The 22121-nt window shown below is 37.2% G+C and overlaps 1 protein-coding gene and 1 long non-coding RNA gene across 4 annotated transcripts in view; one reads left to right on the top strand and one right to left on the bottom strand.

The window, feature by feature from the left end:
- Positions 1 to 22121, top strand: part of LOC135691099 (sodium- and chloride-dependent GABA transporter 1) — a 33998-nt gene that overhangs the window by 6116 nt on the left and 5761 nt on the right. Inside the window, exons 1-5 of one of the 3 annotated variants that reach the window (XM_065208857.2) lie at positions 10975 to 11094; positions 11323 to 11732; positions 20365 to 20541; positions 20752 to 21092; positions 21843 to 22081. In XM_065208857.2, coding sequence (XP_065064929.2) covers positions 11324 to 11732; positions 20365 to 20541; positions 20752 to 21092; positions 21843 to 22081 — 1166 coding nt within the window. In that variant the 5' untranslated portion in view covers positions 10975 to 11094; position 11323. Of the gene's footprint in view, positions 1 to 10974; positions 11112 to 11322; positions 11733 to 20364; positions 20542 to 20751; positions 21093 to 21842; positions 22082 to 22121 lie in introns of those variants that run through there. The other 2 variants (XM_065208856.2, XM_065208855.2) reach the window with 2 other exon arrangements.
- LOC148960455 (uncharacterized) lies at positions 11189 to 20373 on the bottom strand. Its single transcript, XR_016145299.1, has 2 exons — positions 18386 to 20373; positions 11189 to 17975 (listed from the first exon to the last, which is right to left on the bottom strand). It is a non-coding gene; the product is annotated as an uncharacterized LOC148960455 (long non-coding RNA).

Here is a 22121-nt window from a genome sequence, read left to right on the forward strand (position 1 = left end):
TTATTAAGAGGCACCTTCATTCTGCTTAGAGCAAGGCTTGAGTCATATGAAGTCAGCAAATTTACAAAATAGAAAAACTCAGACAGTCATTTCATAAGGATAATTAGGTGATTACTTTTAGAAGAAGGAAGAAGGTCAAGATATTTTTCTTTTCAAAATTTTTCTTATATACACCTCTAGAAGCGAGACAACTGTCTGCGCATTCATTCTACTTTGAGAGATGTTAATTAGCATTGTTATAATATTGTTTAGTGTGTTGTGATTGACGATTGGGTTGTTGATTCCATTCTGATGTAATACTGATGTTTTCCCATCGTATTCTATTCTGTGTCGTAGTATTTATTCTATACGCAATCTGATCACTCACTCGTTTCACTGTGGTCATTCACTCAAGTCAATCGGCATCTAGCCAACAGCATCTAGCTAGCAGCATCTAGCTAGCAGCATCTAGGGAATGATAGCAGCATCAAATTTCTTCTTGATTACATTGGCAATACTAGTTTTGCCGCTTGTGGGCGCAAGTCAAGAAGCTTTTTCTTTCAAACGAGACAAGAAGGCAAGTCAAAATGTTGATTCTATATTTAAATGATACTTTGATTGTTGGGATAAGTTTGAAAACTTGTTTACGCTGGCTGTAAAGCAAATGTTAAAAGTCTTCTTCCTTTCGGCTTTACAGTTGCACCTGCCTGCCTATAGGAACAGTGCGTTGCAATCATACCTTATGGATATCCATAGAAGAAAGAGCTGATTGTAATCACCTTTCCTAAATTATGGATTTGGTTCCATGGCTTTATGACAAATCCATTACAATGTCAAACCGCAGTCCTTTCGTATTGTGCTTAAAAACCAGGCTTTTGCGCAACTGTGGCTTATTTTTCGCCTCTTTTACAAAGCAGATTTAACTTTCTCAAACCATTATTAATGAAGGCAACTTTCAGGGTAATCTTTTTATTCTAGTCATCAATGCTTTTGAATGCTATTTAAAGTCAAATTTGTTCAGTGCTTGTCCACATTAAAAAAAATCTTGCGCTATTCCTTTTAAAACATTTATGTTAAAAATTACGAAATGCCTAGCAGAAAAGCTGTTTAAGCAATTCAAAAAGGCCCTGTCAGACTTTGGAAACCACCAATCTTTTTCTATTTTCGCCTAAAGCACGTTAGAGATTGCGCATGCTTGACCTCCCGTACACACGGTTTTGGATGCTATTGAGAATGTATTTACGCTCACGTGTGGACGGCGAAAAAGCAACTTTTCGAAAACGTTAACGCAACACACAACGCAAACAATTTCCAAACGAAATAGCTGTTTTGATTTGATGATATCTCCGTTGTCAAGTCTGATGGCTTGCAGCTGTAATCTGCATCTTCAAGTCTTCGAAATGTCATTTTATTTCAACTTGTTATTATAATTTCCTTTCAGTAATACTCTGTCTCGTTGTATGTTCAAAGAACGACTCAATAGTCATTTTTCTGAGGATTTCTTTGCTTTGTACTTTTTTGTGATTTTTGGCAAATTGGAAATTATCATTGCTGCGCAGAAGAAGCAAAAAATAAATGATAAATTAGCGCTAAGTTATTTGCGCATGCTCTTGGTCGAATTTGGAGAGTGTTCATTTTGCTTTGCGTGTGGAACGCAAATTAAAACGGAGATGTTTTTCAAAACGCTCCTAGTGTGGACGCAGATTTATTTGAAAACAGATGAAAATAATTGCGGTTTCGGCACCGTGTAGCGGGTGTTCAAGAGATGTTATCAAGGAGCTCCTGTTTTATAACTGAATATTTGATTATTTCGTTGGAGTTCCTGGAATGGGACCAAGGCGACATCTGTTCCATGCTAGATTGTGTCACTTCACTTGGTTTGATCATATACAGTACAGCTGATACATTTTATTTCTTTTCTTTCTCTCAAGCAAAATCTTATCCTCAAGACTTTGCACTTCATTCTTTGGATAAAAAGTTTAATCTATCTACAATCTTAAGTATACGTTTTTCTGACCCACAACCGTTGACTTTCGTATGCCATTTTCTACTTTTATGCCGACAGCAACTGAGCTTTACATAGAGAAATCAAAGTTTTTTGTGGCTGTCTAAGCCACAGGGAAGTATGTGAGAAGCTTGATAGCAAGAACACGCAAATGTTTGCTCTGCCGCAAGTTCCAAATTCATCAAACAAGAGGGTGAATAGGTGACGGCATGGCTAACACATTTATCCTTGCTATCATGGCTTTCCATCCAAATTGATTAGAACAGAAGAGAATTTTATTTCCATTACCTATGTTCCGAAATACTTATTTGAAAGGAATCTCCTTTCTCTGCCCCTACTTTTTCTTCGCCACCGCATCGGTCTACAATACGGTATCCTCGAGTATCTAATACTGCCAGTAACACTAGCAATTAAAGCCAGTAACACGTTGAATAAGAAGGTCCCTGGTGTCGAAAGAAACAGGGATCAATGCCTGTGCTAGCACGTCTTGAAGCTGGCATTTTTGTCTAGATGTATGGCAGCATTGACATGCAAAATAAAGTTGAAAACACCGGCAGGAGGGACACTAAGATATGTTGTTAATGTTTTTTTAGTCCGCATCTTTGAAAGATGAAGAAAAAGTCTTGTACGCAATAGAACTGGTTTGAGCAGAGTCTGCGCTTAAAACCAGCGGTCAACAGAATATCACCACCAAAAAATGTTTGAAAGACAGGCATAAAATGCTGTAGCTAGTATCTTGAATGAGGGTCTGCTAAATCATGTGCCATGTGTGCCAGTCCCAAGGCATAGTACGTGTCAAAGTGCCTTTTATCGTTACGCCCCAAAGTGTTATAAGTTTGTACGTGAGAATGGGCCGACGCCCAATTTTTGTGTACGAAAAATGAGTACACTATGTAGTGGGTCGCGGGGAATGCATATATATGTGTAAATATATATAGACGCTTTTCCGTAACTTTTTTGCTATTAACCCATTTCCCTGTGATTAGTGTGCCGATTTCTATTGCTTGCGGCCACAAAATGATGATAACTCAACATCGTCAGCAAGCCAACGATCCAGTACCCTGGGTACCAGACTCACTATATATATAAAATAAAATAGAGAGTCTTGTCTAGTGCGCCCCATTCTGGTATGTTCTGGTGTGCTGATATTAACCAATCAGGAGCGAGTGTACAGATTTCTGTACGTTCAAAGGTCACAGCGAAACAATAAACTAAGCCCTGGTGTAAAACATTGAACAGAACACAACATTAAAAAATGCTAGCAACCAAAACGATTGAGTTTGAAGATGCTGTTAAAACTGTACTCAAAGAATATTTTTCGCATGTTGTGGAACTTAACACAGAACAGCATTGAAAGCCTTGTTTGTAGAGAGAAGAGACACCTTCGCCATGCTGCCAACTGGCTTTGGAAAGTCTCTGATATTTCAGGCTGTTCCTCTCATTGCAAAGAAATTAGGCCTTGTAGTGAAATGCAGTAAATAAGAAACACCACAAGGCGCCGAGATCAAACAACAATAAACACAAGTAAATCAGTTATGGCTAATATTTCGACCGGCATACGGGGCTTCGCTTGTCGTATTGGCCATATTTGCTGTGGTGAACTTCCAACGTGATGATTCTAACCGCCGCGGTGCCTTCACAGTGAAGCGCGCTGCCTTCACAGTGAGGAAGTAGACTTTGAAAGTACACACAATTTGTGAGGAAAATTACAAAAGACTTATTTTAAGTTGTATACAAAATTCAATAATGATTAACATTTAATAACTGCATTGTGCTAATTTTAATTTCATGCTTCGCACATGTTTTTTGCTGCCAAATGGCGTTTTAAACCTGATTGGATTGGAATCTTGAGGCAGAAAAGTCTATTATCACTGTATTAATAATGTCGACTTTACAGAACTATATGAAATACATTTGCTTTAAAATTTCACAAAACTTCTCTGACTTCTTTTTTATTTATCCGACAGTCTTGTTTCACAGGCCTAGTCTGTTAGACTTCAGTTCTTTCAAGTAAGTTCACCAGAACACAGAATATTCTGTAACCAGAACGAGAATGGGGCGCACTAGACCAGACTCTCCATTATTTTATATAGTGAGTCTGGTACCCAGGGTAACGATCCAGAAAACTATTGTCTCATTGCCAGAAGGGAAGTTGGGACAGCTTTTAGCAGAAACAATCGACCCTTTGTGGCATCATGTAATTTAAGATACAGATATAGTGGCAATAAAGTTTTGATTGGTATTGGTATTGTCAATTTTGTCATTGTTTTTCTTCACATGTGAGGGCCCTGTGCTCCTAGCTTGAAGCTACCTTAAAACGCACACAAGTTACTGAAAATCCAAACTGAATCCTAAATGCATCCAGGTGAAACTGGAAATAGCACTAAAATTGCGCACCTTTTATTGTTTGACTTCAAAAAGCAAAAGCTCAGTCGAGGACTTTTACAGACAAGCTATCTAATAGTTTAATAGCCCGAGCCTTACTTACTACCGATACTTATGGTCAGGGGCCTGGAACTCAGGCTAGTAGCCTAGCAAACTGAAAAATAACGAGCAGAAAAGTGGTTGTTCAAAAGAACGTCGACTGTAGCACATGAAACATAGAGGTTAGCGAACCGGAGTCAAGGGAGGTACGTCCTCTTTTTAGTAAAGCGCTCATTGTTTTACTGGTTCCCTCTTAAGAACTTGTAGAGGGGATTCCATTTTTCTAGGAACCAGTTTCCCTCTCTAGCTCTCCCCTGCCTGACTTTGCAAACTTCAACTTCCCGAGCTGGGGGGTTTTGCCCGAGTCTATGCTCGAGAAAAATACAAAGCAGGCAGATTTCATCATTGACTCTAGACGGACCTGTCGATGAAGAACTTCACCGCACCTCTTTTATTTTTGCAACAAATAAATGAATTTTTTTACGAAGAAAATTTACTTAATTCGACGTATTCATAACTGTCTTGAACAGTATCTTAAAGGTACAAGTCATATATGTTCTTATAAGCACCCTTATTACTACTCGAGCTTTGAAAAGGGGAAATGCATTCACTTCACTCAGCTGGGAAGTTTAAGTATGAGCTCTTAAGACCCATTTATTTCTTGACTTGTGGGAAAGGCTCCCTTTCTATAAAGGTGAAACATATTTTAATCTGATATCCGCAAAATAACCTAAATTTTCCCGCAAACCTTTCCTCAGAAATGTGTGTAGCTTTCCTTTCCCGCAAACCCAACCCTAGAAAGGCCTAAAGCTTTTTTACCCGCACATTTCCTCAAAAATTTCTGTAGCTTTACTTTGCACTAACACCTCTTTTCAAACCTCATTTTGGATTTCTGACAACACAAAGCTTAAATCATACCGTCAGCTCTGTGTAATTCAAACTGTCTGGGGGATCGTCAAAATGTTCGAACTACAAAATGTTCAATTAATGAGAGATTTATGAGATATAGTTGATATAGGGACAACTGAAGATTTTTCCATATGGATAAAATACATTTTATGTCAACTTCTTTGGTCTCTTAATATGGACGCAACATAAAACTAAGGATGCCATTAGTTTTTCGGAGCTGTGCACAGGCCAGGCTAAGATTTCTTAAACTCAGTAATCATTTCCCAAATGATGAAGGAAATCGGGGGGGGGGGGGGTAGGGAATGATCTAAAACCGCCAGAAATTACAATAGCGTCAGTTTTTGGAGCTCGAATATTTGAGATTTTGATTATCGAGGTAAACCAAGGACTTTGTAGGAGATATTCAAGGGACCAGGAAATTTTGTTCAAATAACTAAAATTTTGAAATACACGTTTGAATTAATCAGAGTGGACGCTAGGTGTCATTTTTTTGAAGATAGACATGGAGACTAGGGGGCTGAAAAGTATTGGATTCAGGCAGCCTAGTTAATTGTTTATTTTCAATTTTGATAACACGACTCTAACAACGTCGCTTATTGATATTTGCAATTCAACCTTGTTAAAAAATTTTATCAGCTGCCTCAAATTTTGCCCTCTTCAACTACATTTTGCTTCAAATTGTGAAAAGCCTCCCCCTTGGTCCATTGAATTTTTTTAATGGTTTCTACCTGACAGCCGAAGGTAGATTTAAGGACACTTAAAAGCTATACTTGTCGAGCAGTGCCCTCGTCCTTTCTCTCGATGTGACCACATCTGGTGATTCAAACGTCTGGAATTGCAGAGAACTGGCCACTCCTCTCTCTCTGGGTGAAGATTTGATCATGCCAGGGACTTGAGGCCCAGACCCTTGGATGTTAAGTCCGCGATCATAACCGCTGAGCTATCAGATCATCAGCCTGAGGATATACATTACATTACATTTACACTACATTTTTAATTATTTAGGCAGGGTAGCCCCGTCAGTCCACGAGAACTGCTTTTCAGGGGGCCTTGACAAAAACATTGATAAGTAAGAAGATAGATACTACGAAATAGGATATGAATGACAGATGCCTACATTAGCAGCAATTTTTCTTCTTTCTACTTCAAACTTAATAAATGGCTTTAAAAAAAGCAAAAATTTGATACATGTTGCTAAAGCTTTTTGCCTGCCGCTCTTCAGAGCATAAAGCGTCAGAACATAGATCGAAAGCTCTACGTTATGAAATATAAATAGCCAGTTGTTGACTATATTTATGGATATATGCCCACTTCAAACTTTCTTTACATTTCCCTCACCCAGTCTTCAAAAAGCAAGTCACCCATACAACTTATCTTCTGTTCTCTGCAGTGACATGACAGACTTCTAATCCCTGGAAAGCACCGTGGTTTTGTTGCTTTACCAATAACATAGATTGGCAATTTCTCACGAACTATATTTGACATTTGCTGTTTTTAATCAAGCCAACCCTACTGTGCTGTAATTTCTATTAGAGTATTTCTCGTTAACTGCCACTTGGAAATAATTAATAAACAAGCATTACTAGCTTTGTAAGTCCTTCCTTCAAATCACGAATTTCTTCAATGGTTACTCCCCAAAACCACTTCATCGGGTTATCATACTTGACGTGATTTAGTCGAGGATTAGAGAGGAATTGTGGAGGAATGAAGTGTTGGTGATGGTAGAGTTTTTTGGATGCACCAATGGAAACAAGAAGGAAAGATCTAAAAGCCACACCCCATAACCACACCAAACATACTTGCATTTGTGTTAAAAATTCTCTGTTGTGTATATGAAATCTTTTAAGCTATTCACCGAGTCAAAAAGGCTGATAGGACAAAAAGTCCAAGAAAATCTATATCAGCATAAATTTGCCCAACAAACATACCCAACACACGCTTGCTTCTTTGGAACTCTGCATTTTAACAAGGACCCCCGGGCTCCCTCCCTCCACGGCAGCCCTAAGCGTTTCCTATAACAGCATCCTTAATTCTGATCGTATACAAGCTGAACTCAGTCGAGGTACCTGGCTTTTCTTACAGGTTGTATCATTTGTTGCTGCAAAGGTAATTGGTTTTTAACTTGAGATCAATCTACTTATTTTTTCCAATCAGTGTCGTAGTCAGAGCGGGGGGTTGAAGGGAGGGGGGGTCACAAACGAGCCTGTGTATTGATAAACAAGATAGATAAATATTAGTAGATAACCTTGAAAAGCATTTCGGTATCTAGGTTTTCAAAAATACCCGATTCTACAGACATAACCAGTAAGTCTCTTTTGTTTATGGTTGATCTTGGTGACTCTCAAACAAAACAATCTCTGGTTGCATTTACATTCTCTTTTTTATAAGAAACCTTTTTTAAGAATACAAGTCTTAAAATTGATCAAAGTTTAAGAACAAATTACCAAAAAGCTGATCCCAAGGTACTGTAAAACGCGATTTTTTCGAAACCCCCTTTTAAAATTCCATCTCAAAAACGAAAAGTTCTTTGCCATCTAGGGATGCTTTGTCTCTGAATTTGCAATCTTGATGGCAAATATAGAATTAGTCACTCACTTTGTTGGCAATTAGGGATAGAACATTCCCTTTGAGCACAATAAGTAACGATTGCACTGCGACACCCTTAAAAAATAAGAACAGTCATTGCCTTTACGCTCTCATGTTTTAAATACAATTTTATGGGAAGACGAGCTTAAAAATTGGTCAAAAGTTGAGTGTGAGTTTTTCAATCAGATTCAAGACAAGACTAACTATTATTACACAACACATTGAATATAATTACAGGCGACAACCAACAGAGACTAATCATAATGACAGAAACTTCACATCGACGTAAAACAATAGATAGGGGTCATCAATATAGTACGTACGCAGTTTGAGAGCCATTTTTAGACCCTCCCTCCCCCTTGTACGCACATGTACGCTTTTCGCATATCCCCGCTTTTGTAAACACTGCGTATGCTTATATCTTTTTTTGCCCCCCCCCCCTCCCGTTTCATAGTATAATACAAATAATTGAGAGTTTCCAGGGGAATTCAGGGAATTGTCCATACTGACCATTCCTTGTTATAATATATGTTAATGCAGTTGTCTAATTCATGTAATCATGTGAAGCACATCGAAGCAGATTCTTTAACATTTAACTTATTGTATTTAGCTTTCTAAAAGGCAAAGCCTTTCACATAGTTTTCATCGGAAGTTCATCAAACAGAGCAGATTTTAGGTAGGATGAAAATATGCAACAAACTTCTCATTAAAATCTCTGCCATATGAACAATGAATGAGCAAGCTTGCAAGGCGCAAATTTCACTTTTAGAAATTTTTTAAGCGTATTACTAAATACCCATTACACCCCCTCCCCCTTGTATGCAAGCGTACGATTTTTGATCGACTCCCCCCCTCCCCCTGAGTGCGTACGTACTTTATGGATGACCCCATACCTGACAACAAGATAACGATTGATCACAGATACATCACGCAACACAGCTGATTCACAAACCCTAACAAGTTATAAATGTTTCATCTAAAAACGAGGAGTTTTTTGCCATTTAGGGGTGCTTCTTTGGTGAACTTTCAAACTTTTCGGCAAATAAAGGATGCTCGACTTATTTCATGAAAACTTGCTCAACACAATTAATAAACACGTCCCCTTAAAATCAGTATCAAAGAAAGCACATAAACAAAAGTTAAAACCTGGAATCACCAAAGGAATTTTAAAATCCATCTCAATTAAATAAAGATATTTTAAGAAATTTCTAAAAACGAAAAACCCTGTATATTTAAAAAATACAAGAACTACAGAGATTAAATTAACCACCTTATAAGAAAAAGGATAAAGACCTACTTTAGTGCATATTTCGAAAAATATCAAAAGAATAGCAAGAAACTCTGGTCTGGAGTGAAAAATTAATAAATGCAACAAACAATAATAGTTATAACCTAAAACATAATCTACTGATAAATGGAACATTTACATCTGATAACAACATGGTCGCTAATTCATTTAATCATTATTTCATTTCAGTTGCACAGAAACTAATTGAAAAGATGAAGCCATCTATAAAGGATTTTAATGATTATTTGACAAATCCAAATGTAAATTGCATGTTTCACCCAGTAGCCCCGAAGGAGGTCAGCGTTACAATAGCTAATCTTGATGAAAGTAACTAAAATGATTCTTATAATGTTCCAAATAGTTCAAAATAAAGATGCTAGCTCCTCTACTTTAGGAGCAGAATTTCTAAAAACAAAAAATCTTCATCATTACAATACCAGACAATCTTCTAGCCTTGGTTTTTCTCTTCAATTGATTTTCACAAATTTTAAAAAAAACTTCCTTAAATTTGATGGTGTTAAATTATGGAATTCATTGCCTCTAGTTTTGAAAAATGCTGCCACTAAAAAGAAACATGGAAAATTACCTCCTAGAAAACCTTTAATCCTATTTATTCCCATTCTAGCATAATTAAATTATTTGTGCATATTTTAAACCATTATTATTTGATTTGTGCTTTTTCTTTTTTAAATTGTTTTTTATTCTTACTGTTATTATTCGCACAAAACTAATTTTAAATTATCGTCATTTCGCGTCAAATTGGGCACATGGCTCTGATAGCTCCTTCATGAGTTTTTTCCATGTGTCCATCAGCTGATCTTATATAATATCTTATGTTTTTCCTTGTAATGTAATCTTTATTGTTATTAATTATTTTATCTTAACAACTAACATGACGTATCTTGTAATTAATTGATTTGTTGCTAAAAAAGGCAATGCCTATTTAGCGTCACTGGTCGTCTGTATCATTTTAATTTTGTAACAGACAATTCCAATCATACACTTATTTTTTTATAAGAAGCAAAGGTCGATGTTGAGTACTAAACTTTCTTAATGTTCTGGAAATTTCAATACTCATTGTTTCTTAAGAGTTTCTTAATTATGATGTCATGACCTTTTTTATCACGTCAAGAGATTCATTTCCGTTTTGATGCTGTATTTAGATGTAGGAAGTATATTTTCATCCCTTGCGTTTCAGGGCAATCATGTTCTTGGGTTTTACAAAATTTCTTTGTTCTCAGATTTATCACGATTTAATGGTTTCTTAATTTTTGTCCTTCCATTACTGAAGTTCCTTAATTTTTGTTACTGTTCAGGTCTCGTTTCTTATAGCCAGTTTCTTATTAAAAAGAAAATTGTAACGTACTTTGTGCTACAATTATATAAGAAAAACAACAAACCAGATCTGTTGGTAGAAAAAATCAGTTATGCCCCGCGGGAGAGTCCTATTTGCGTGGTTGAGGGGGGGGAGTGAACTACAATCCCATTTTCCCCCGCCTCACGTGACGACCCTGATTGTAGCTAAATCATGTTAAGCATTTTATAGTGATGAATTAAGTTTAAGTATATACTTTAGTGGGTATCAATCTATTCCGGGATGGCTAGGACTATTCTCGATCTACTAAACAAGCCATATACTTCACTTCTGTATAGTTTAGTTATCATTTTTTAACATCATAATTTACTAAAATGTGCCCTCAAACGGAAATTTGACACAGCTAAATAAGACAGGGGTTTCGTAGTTTTTGAAGGATGAATGAAATTATCGGAATCGAGGCTAATTTACTTGCGCTGTTTGCGGTCAGGTGACCACGTGATTGAGACAAAAGAAATATCATACTGCTATCTGTAGAGAGGTGCGATTATTGTGAAACGCGAATAGCCGTTCAGGGAAGTATAGCAGGTGATGTCTAAAGGATCGTGAGTTTACTAAAAAGATATTGCATCCATCGAATGCACCATACTAATTAATATTTTATGAGTTTTTGAAGCTAAGGCGCTTAATATGCTTCGGATGTCCTCGACCTCTTATGTAGGAGTCATGGAGAAACACGGTGAATGGTAGCTTGATCATATAGTCCTTGATTTTCGGGGTATATATTACCATAAGTATAAATATCACATCTTTTAGAATGGGCAATCAGACCAACAAGGCAATTGATGCACCTCTTAAATCAAACTCGGAAGCGGTCCAGTTGAGTAAAGTCTCCTTGAAAGAAGTCAAAAATGACGACGCCGCTGAAACGCAAGAGAATGGACATATGGGACTACTCAATTCAGATGAGCAAATCCCTGAACGCGAAACATGGAGTAAAAAAATTGAATTCATTCTTGCATCGATAGGATACGCTGTTGGCTTGGGCAATGTCTGGAGGTTTCCATATCTGGCCTTTCAAAATGGTGGTGGCGCTTTCCTCGTTCCGTATTTTACAATGCTTTTATTGTGCGGCATGCCGTTGTTTTGTATGGAACTCTCAATAGGCCAATATTTCAGTCTGGGCCCAGTGACATCATGGAGTGCTCTGTGCCCCATAGCCAAAGGTAATTGAACCATTTCCATTTTTAAGTTATTTCCCGTCAGTTTATCATTCTATCTGGATTGAAAGCATGACAACAGTAATTTCAAAACGTATTTGAAACTTTTTTATTTAGTAGATGAGAAACGTAAAAGTATTTGTTAAATCTGAAACCCTAGCTGTCTTCTCAACTCGGATCATCAAAACTACTTATGGGTGAGGATAGCGCCATTTTCAGCATCCACGGTTCACGGGCGACAGCCAAAGCGTGTGGAATTATTTAGGCCAAATGTAAACACTATGCAAACACGTGCTCAAGGACAATCCGCATATCGTTACATTTTCCAGTTTTTTTGTAAATTCTATGTAGACCTTTGGTAAGGTTTCCATAAAAAGATTCTAATAGCCAGTTGCTCAGAATCCTTACGAAAATCAATATTTGCGCTTTTGCTTCGAATATAAAGCTGCATGTTTGAGTTTGTATTTGGGTACCCTAAAACTGATATCTCAGTGTTTGGCTGTAGAAATTGGCTACATTCCCCTTTCCGTAGTCTGCAATTATCGAAATGAAATGTTTAGCGACAACTGCAACGAAGTTTTCTGTTTCAAAATGAATTTGCTTTTCACTTATTTGAATTACACTCCGGCAAATGACTCGCAGGCAATCGATTTACGAAGATGATATTGTCTAAAACTTTCAACACTGTTGTCAGGCAAGCAGGCAGGGACTTTCCATCACAAAGTAGATTAGCTTTTATTAGAAGAATGGCATCTTTTTCACCGATCCACGGCAATTATTGTTCGCCATTTGTCAGATTCGTTGTTAAGAAGGATTCTGGATTTCTATTTGTTACAAGTATTCGGCTTTACTCAGGGATTATGTCGTGCATAAACGCGCGAAGAATACTGGAGACAAATCCTAGAGCAATGAAGCCAATTGGACCGGCACTAAAAGGCCTATTGAAGGGCTTGGCTACCGTTATGAAATTCATCATGCGATTCGCCGTTGAACGTAAAATTTGGACGCTTTGACACTTTCATTAAAAGAGAGCTCGTTTGAATGGGATTAATGCAAAGTAACCTGCTCAAAGTTTTAGTAAAATGTCTCCAACATATGCTTACATCAACTTTATTTACACAAATAGATAGCGAAAATGTTAATCGATATTGGCAAACATTGCACTGAGATGATTCTAGTTTTTTTAACTTTTCAATTCTTTTAAACTAAGAAATCAAAATTAGTCTAAAGCAAATGAATTTATTTTTTAACCGTGGCAGTTTAAAGGGTTCATTTTATAGAGAAATTGAAAGCAAGCAACACAGGAAAGCTCAAAATTACGGCTAGTTAGGTGTCGTCTAGTTGAATAATATATTAGTTGCTTTTCCTACTCTAAGTCGAATTTAAAATCGAATTCATTCAAACTACACAAACTTCCGCGTGTCCCCAGTCGCCCAACAAGCCGGCCTGTCTCCAGACTATGAGTTACTCAAATTTGTTAATTGTTACGTTTTCCCATGACAAAGAAAACAGACCGTTGCAAAGGGATTCCTTCGCTGCCCAACCTTATCCAAAAAAACGCATAAAAGAAAGCTTTCAGTGTCATGATTTCGTATCTGTAACTCCTACTTATTTATAGTGTTGATGAAGTTCTGTTAAATCGCCCTTTTAAACCTTTTTCGTAACTACGTGGCCTTTTATGAATGGACACAAAAGTGACTGTCAGGGGCTGATTGTATCATAACTTTTCAGTCCTGCACCCAAGGGCTGAATCAGCTCGATCTGTCACATCTTTTTTAATAATCCGAAGAGTTTCCCGCCTAGCGCCAGACCAAAGCAATAAGCACATATTCTGCACAGAACCCGAGATCGCCCGGTAAACTGAACTGAGCCAGATCGTGTACCATACTTGAAAGTTTTTCTTATGATAGTGAATCACAGTTGCTATGAATTCACAGGGCAAGGCAACTTTGCCGATTGAAAGTTGTCATGAACATCCTTTTCTTGTGTAAGAACCATATTATTTCTGTCGAGGCTCCATGACCTTAAATTTTTAAAAAATTGAGGCTCAATTGTTCTTAATGTATTCTAGTTTGAATCCTGGTTTTTCTACAAATCGATTTATGAATTGTTTCTAAGACCACTTAATAATAGTTTCCCATGACTTTTGATAAACGAATAAAATCTGCTAAGTTTCACTAGCAGAGAGTAAATATTAAGAATATTGAATAGCCAATCGAGCCATGGTGCTCGTATAATTATTATTATTATTTTCGAATATTTATACAGGGGATAATAAAGTGCCATCTTATAAAAGCAAAATGGCGTATACAGCCCCTTGGTTAAAAAGAACACTCAAAAGTGTAAAAAGTGCTTTCCAGTGCCAATTTTGCCAGGCAAACTCGGACACTTCGAAATTTTTCGTTTCTTTTTCAAACCAGATGGACATTTGAATCTTTAGGTAAGGAAGTGTCCACCAAACTGGGGGCTAATTGCTGTTCTTCTTTGCAATTCAGTGATGATACATGCAGCTGTGGCAGCGAGGATCGTAAACAAGGACACAGAATCAGATTTATTTGAACTTTTTTGTTGTTTCTGAAGGCAAAGTGGTACAAAGATTGGGATTTTAAAACGTGTTTGCCTCGTGATAACGCTGGCTTAGAGTCGGCAAAAGGAGAGGTCAGTTTCAGAAACCGCAGTTTGAAGGAACCATTCAGAAATGCGCAAATTGCCTGGCTAAAAAATATTTGTGACCAGTTGGAAAACTGTGGAACTGAGACGAACTCTCCTCTGTTTCATCACTGCAAAAACTTAGTTCGTCTTCGTTGCAAATTTTGCATCTATTGTCTATAGGTGATTATACAAGAATCTCACCATGTTGATAAGGATAGTGTAATTCACTTTTTGTATGTGGTTAAGTAAACACCCATCGGCGATGAAGTAAGCAATTATGGAGGGGTAACATTGTAAGGTGGTAAACGGCCGGGCATATGTGTTACGGCCAAAAGAGAGGGCGCTGTTGCACTGTTTGCTATGCAAAATGTTCTCTAGTTTTCGATTGCCCCTTAGGCAAAAATTCCTTGCATGTCTCCGTCCAACATTTCCTTTCTACCGAGATTAAAAACTGGTTCGTTTTGTACTCAGTTTCATCAAGAGAATGGAGATGGAATCATTTTTGATATTTTTTAAAAATTCTTTGTTGTTATGAAGTTGATTGTTGAGAAAATCTTCCTTTTTTGAATTTGTTTTATGAAGAAATCATTATTAATCCTTTTATGTCAGAAATTTCCTAACGTGATTACTGTTGTGATATGCTCACCAACTATGTCGGTAGACTATCAAATTTATGCATAATACGTAATATAGTGGAGAGGAGGCCATGCCTACGTTACTCTTGGTAAAGATACCCCATGATCGTTGGCCTATGCACAAAGGTGTCACCTACATCGTGAGCAGTTTCTGTTTGTTTTACGGCAGGTAGATCAGTGTCATGGGCTCTTTACTCGTGCTTGCTACCAGTATTGTTTATGCACGCCTTTAGCCACGAGAAAGATTGCTGAGAAGCACCGAACTTTTGTTAAGAAAAGAATTAGAATCGTTTGCTGTGCTTGACATGTATAACCCTGAACTCGACTTTACCAAAGGTGATTCTTCAATAACTGTCACCAAAACTTTAATCCAGCTAAAGCCAATGGCTTCAAAAGACAAAAAAATTAAATCTTGGATGTTTAAATTTTAAATGTAAGATTAGCCATTCACAAAAAGAAAAGTACCTTCAAACATGATAAGGTATTCCGTTGCAATATGACACGAATTGTTGGAAGATTCTCCATTTAAATTCACGGCTCGACCTGTTCGACAACAACTCGACGTCGACGCTAACCTAATTAAATGAATCTCCGTTCTCAATGCAAGGATCACATTCAGCCAAGAACTGCCCCATTCAGCACACCTTCTTTAACGTTGGTTTTATGATAGGTTGATGCAGAAGTAAACTCCCTCAATGTAAGAGATATTTGCAACTACAAAGCTAAATTAAATCATTAGATTAATTCGGGGGAGGGGGGGGGGGGGGGGGTACCTGAACATGTTTGAAGGTATGGGGAATTTTTTCTGAAAAAGTGCGGAAATATTGCAAAATGAAAGTATGAAATATGTGAAAAATTGAGATTTTTGGCAAAGGACATGCAAAATTGGTTTGGTGATTTTGTTGTACTTTAAAAATGTTATTTGCTTTACGGAATTATAGAGATAGTTTTATCATGTTTGCGGAATTATGACTCACATTTTTTAAACACGTGTGAAACTCAGGGTCGTAATTTATAACCAAAGTGGCACGTCCCCGTCCAAAATTAGGCTGAGTTGAATTAAGTTCTACTTCAACGTGTAGCAAATTAGGTTTTTTAACTTGTCGCTTAAAATGTTTTCTATACCCATATTCCTTGAGGGTGTTCCTTTAGGATTAAACAGATTGTGCATGGGCTTTAACAGATAAGTCCTGAGATCATTTTCTGGTTCTTTTTTGTTTTATTGGTTCAACGTATTAAAAATCTTTATCAACAAAAGGACAAACGTATCCTTCAGTTTCTAGTCGTTGGTAAAATGACAATTAATTTTAAAATGACGATTCGTGGCCAATGATGACAATGTTCATTGTTATACAACATTGTTATGGTGTTTTGAACTTTTCAAAAGTTCTAGAATCGTAGGATGTATGGACATTTGCACATGATGTTGGAATTCAATAGAATTTTTTTCTTTTAAGGTAAAGGAAATCATCTTTGTTTCTCACAACACGCTTTCGTTCTACTGGGCGGACTTGAAGCAGTCAACCCTCTGGAACCCAAGCACCCTTAGCATACAGCACAAAGAATGAAAAACTTTTGTTTTTTCAAATTTGACCTCTTTGTCATGTTGTTCTTCTTTGTTACATATATGTAACATTGGGTTTGACTGGCAGCAGTAAGAAGTTGAAAAACATAAAACAGGTTCCTTATTTGGAAGATCTCAAAGTCATAACACCTGCCAATTTATTATGTTTCTATTATTCTTTGATTAGCCAGGTCTATAATAGGGACCAAGTGGACCTTTTAAAGAGGCATGATCTTCAATTCTGTTCGTTTAAAAAACATGTAAAGTACAATTCTAAAGCAAAAACCCTGTTTCCACACTTTGTTTTCCAGGTCTGTAAAATTTCATCCTTCTTGTTGGAAGTTTGCTATTTGGTGAATTCCTAGAGCATTGCAATTGATAACACAGAATTTTTCTATATCAGCAAAACTTGCTCCTCATAAAAAACTTGAAATTCACACTTATCAAGGAGGTCTGTGGGTTCCACATTTGATCATAGAGCTGACCATTTTTGATCACTTCTCTTTGGAGAAAACAGTTCATTTTTTTATGGAACTGCCTGAAACAGTTTCGGTTCTCTCTAAAACAGAGCCGTACTTTACACTTTTCATAAGAAGTATCAGTGTTATTATCTTTGCAGCACCCTCTTTTTTCCACTTTTATAGGCCAGTGTGCCAGATCATTTTTTTGGACATCCATTGCTGGAACTTTTGAAATTTGCTTGGGTTGTGTTGGGGCTTGGGTGCTCTTTGTTCCATTGTTGGCATAAATTAGAGATGTTGTTACCAGTGCTTGAAACTGCCTGGGATTCATCACATGTTTTGTTGGTATTCCAAGTAATTCACAATCTCGGGAGAGCAACCAAGCATTTATTAACCCTATCTTTAGAGTGTGCCAAAATAGATATAGATATCATCTTTTTGATTTCATTGGATATCTGTATTTGGCTAAAAATGATTCCAGCAAATCTACACCACCCATGGAGAGATTGTATTCTGAAACTATGAGTGGCCTTTCAACTTCAATGAACCCCTTTCTAGACTCATCCCACCTCCTGACTTTATCAAATGGCTCTGGTCCTAAATATGTTGACAACAATGTTACAGCTCTTGTGGCATACCACCTGACAGCCTTTAGATACCACCTGAAAAATAGTTTCTCTTCTGTTTTATTGATTGGCTGGCTGTGGTAAAATGCTGCTGAACATCTACATCTGAACTTATACCTTCATCATTTCCCAAGACAGCATGAGGAATCTGATTTTGGCTCTTGTTGCTCTGGTGTGACTATGCATGCTTTTCTTGCCTTGCGATTATCACTTTCAATATCCATGCTATCAGAGTGAACTGCAATGCATCCTTCAATCCTATAAATTTTTCAGCCATGCTGCTAAATATCTTCTGTCAATGCCAGATAGATCTTAGATATAATAGAAATAACAGGAATGAACATTTTTTTAGAAAATCATACCAACTGAGTGCTTGTTGCATTTTTTAGTCAAGTCTTTGCACAGACTATTACAGTCAAATGATTGTATTTACAAAATATTCTTTTTTATTTATAAGAAATTGCAAGGCTATTTTATGGCTATGAGTGGCTGTGTTGCAAAGAAATCCAATCTATAATCTTCAGTACTTATAAATGATGCTCTTGTAGAGGTATTAACTTCTGAGTAGGCCTAAACCCAAAGTGACATATATATATGTAACACATGCTTCTGTTACAGATACTTCCGTGCAAGTAACACTGTTTTTGCATATAATTGGCAGCAAATGCATCCTCTATAATCTAAAAATTAGTAATATAACAGAATGATGGGTTATAGTTACCTAATATGTTTGGAATTGCGACCTCTATTTGTAGCACTTTGTCAGATATCATTAGAATTCGGCCATTTTTGATTAGATCCCATCGGTTTTGCCGTGTGTTTCACGGTTTTGGCCTCAATCTCACGTTCACACGAATTTTTGTTCATTTCACACGGTTTTTCAAAAACTTATTTTCAATTTACCAATGCAGCGATTTTCAAGATGTTTAGATTTTATTCAGCTTTTCCCCTGCAAATTTTATGCACGATTTTATGTACAATTTTCCTCTTCTGTGTTTTCGTTCTTGAATCACATCACAGCGCTGCTGACATCGCTGGTTGGCTTAGAATAACTCCCTCGGCCCCATGTCCTGCTTCTAGCTCCTATGTTTGCATGCAAAGGAGAACCACTGATTCCAAGAACCAGAAGAAGTTTTGAAGAATGCGAAAAAGCAACTTCGAACTATAACAGGAAATGTGTGTGAAAACTGTTTAAGTTATAGTATACAGGATACAGTTTTACAGTAACAGCAATGAGTGTATGGGTAAATCTTGCTATTTTTGGTGAAAAAGTTCGCGACGTAAAATCTTCAGGTTTTTAGCAAAATCTCCAGGTTTTAATAAAGAAAAATTTCGAATATCCAAGTTTTTAAGTTTGGGAGGTTGGCAGGTCTGGAGATGGTTGTTGTTGTGTGCTTAAGATTTCACACTGGGCTCTTGTGATCAAGAATATACCAAGGATTTCCAAAAACAATAAGTACAACTGTTTACAAAATATTGTGACATATATGTCACGTGGGGCCCCACAAATTCAGTCCTGAAGCAGTAAAGAGAGATTTACCCAAATAACTTTTTGTTTGTAAATTATAGTGTTCTAGGATGGGTCTACGGGAAGTTCGCAGTGCAAAGGGGTTTCAATTTCTTTGGCCTCAAGCAGGCAATATAAAAAGACATTTGCAGGCCAATGAAATATGAAGAAGTATGTTGAAAAGGCTCGCGTGAATGTTTCATGAAAAAGGTCAAACTGATATGTTTATCTTACAATGATCGAGCTAACCAAAATTATTCCACGCTAAAACAATTCTTCATTTTCCAATGTTGAATACCCCCAGAAGGCTACAAACCTTGTCATAGAGAGAAGCAAAGCCACAATTTGAATAGTGAAAAGAAAATGTGTTGTTTTGAAAGTATTTCAAAAAAGCATTAGGTTGTTGTTTATGAAAAGACTTCATGCGGTCTCCATTTTAGATAACTCTATTGCTCAACTTCCACAATTGCCGATCAAAAGCTATTGTCAGTAGCGTCTACATTTATGTCCCAACTGAGTTGTTAGCTGTCATAGTTCCAGTCTCGCCTTTCCCAGAAAAATATGCATTTTCAATACATTTCTTGTGCAGAGATATTTGTTTTTAAAAGACGACCAAAAATTGATAAAACCTGATTTGGTACTTTAACCATAAAATAGACGCTAAAAGTTCAACCAAAAAAATATCGAACAGATTTAAGATCATCAATATCGTCTAGAAGCATTTCTTCCTCACCTTCTACCTTTTCATCTTCAGATTCGAGGTAGTAGGAAAGCTTGGCAAGATCTAGCCTGTGCAGGCTAGGCAAGATCTAGGTAAAGATCTATGAAAGATCAAAGTAAAGCAATGTGAGCCAGCCTCGTTTATGCGCCGCCCTCGTTTATGCGCCGCCCTTTATTATAAATCGCAGCAAATCCACTGATCAGTGAGCAAATCGTGTCAATATAATTATAAGCCGCGGCTTATTATATGTCGAATTTGAAATATCTCAACTTTATTTTCTAATTTAATTTGAAGAACTTGAAAGGAACTCCTTCCGTTTTGCAGAGATCTCTCTGTCGACTTTGTAGGCGGCTTTTGATGATCTGACTTGTGGCTTACATGATTCTTCTCTCTTTTCTTGTTCTTGAAAGTGTTATCCCACTGTAATGTATCGTTGTTACTCGAATACTAAATGTTGAAATGTCTGTTTCAGGTGTTGGGTTTGGTGTTTTAATGATCTCCTTTCTATGTACCATATACTACAATGTGCTAGTAGCCTATGTGCTCTACTATATGTATGAATCATTGAAGCTCGATGTGCCTTGGAGACACTGCAACAATTGGTGGAACACAAACAACTGCGTTCAAGACTTCAAAGCGTTTAGGGATAGTAAGTCAATTTTCTTTTTCTTTTTCTTTTTTTGCCAACCAACACTTGGTCAACTTTCTGGCCAAGCATCAGAAAGATATTCTTGAAAGCGGGACAGTGGGCCTCAAAAACCGCTTTTTGTTTATGACAAAACAAAAACATTCTGTTTCTCTTATGTTTTCTTGGTGCATCTTAATAAAATAGTTATTGAGTTATATATTTATCTCTAAGATGCAAAGAACTGCAAGCCCCAGCTAAACTCGACCCAGTCAAGTAACTGGACAGCAAGCAACAGCGACGCATTATCAACTGTAGCGCCACTGACATCGTTCCTTGAAAACGATACCATCACAAATGCAGTTAACCTGACGTCTAATGTCACAACAACCTGTTCTGTAAATCTGGATAATGTTAATTCACCTAGCAAAGAATTCTGGGAACGCTATGTGCTGCAAATCACAGAAAGTATTGGCGATATGGGAGAAATGAGAGTCGAGTTGGTATTCTGTTTGATCATTGGCTGGGTTTTGGTTTACCTTTGTCTTTTTAAAGGCATCAAATCATCTGGAAAGGTATTTCTGATTTATATTTCATTCAAATTCTATCAATTTGCTATTCTTATTATATTATCCTTCCGTAAACATGTAGATTTAACTAGCTTCCCTGCATGAAATCTTTATAGCCAATGGACGAAGTAAATTTTTTAAAGGCCGCGGTTTCAGGTAAGCTCAATTGTAACTGAACAACTTGGCTAAATTCAAAATTTACTCTTCAGTGCTTAACAAATCAACTAAATTTCAGTGCAGAGTTTCAGCCAATCAGATCAGTGTATTCAATGGCACTCGTAGTTTTGTGACGACTAGCTCATCCTGCCATGGCTCAGAAACTTCAGCTGACCATGCACTTTTAGGGCAAATGAAAATAATTGTCGACAATGAATCAGGCTAGGTTAGGGTGCCGATACTTGCATAAATTAAGAATAGGTATAGCGAGAGGGAAAGGGACTTCTTGAACTAAGTTTTAATTTGATATAATCCATCGCTTTCCAGCTACACGTAAATTGTAGGGCCGGGCAATCACTGGGTATCGACAGCAACATTATATATCACTACAGCTTCATAGATTAGTTCACGTACTCTAGAACCTATAATTCGATAACGCAAATGGAATTGTTGAGGCTGGTGGCTTATTTCATCAATTTCGTCTATGACAGGGACTATGTCGAGGCCCGGTTCTGACTCGTGGCTAGATGAAAGCTTCCCTGTATAAGTAACTCTGAATGAAATGTTTCTTGAAATAAAAAGCGTTTTGTTTTCTTGCAGGTTGTCTATTTCACAGCGACATTTCCGTACTTCCTCATGTTTGTTCTTCTCATCAGAGGAGCCACTCTAGAAGGTGCATCTAAAGGCGTTTCCTTCTATTTGAAACCAAACTTTTCAAAATTGTTGGACGCCAATGTTTGGGTGCAAGCAGCTACTCAAATCTGTTACTCTCTCGGCATTGGCTTCGGATCCCTGATAACGTTTGGCAGCTATAACAAATTCGAAAATAACTGCATAAGGTAAGAGACTCACTTTGCCATTCAGAATTTAATGGAAACG

The sequence above is a fragment of the Rhopilema esculentum genome, chromosome 4 (assembly GCF_057945365.1).
Source record: "Rhopilema esculentum isolate cy_ngs chromosome 4, ASM5794536v1, whole genome shotgun sequence".
NCBI lineage: Eukaryota > Metazoa > Cnidaria > Scyphozoa > Rhizostomeae > Rhizostomatidae > Rhopilema > Rhopilema esculentum.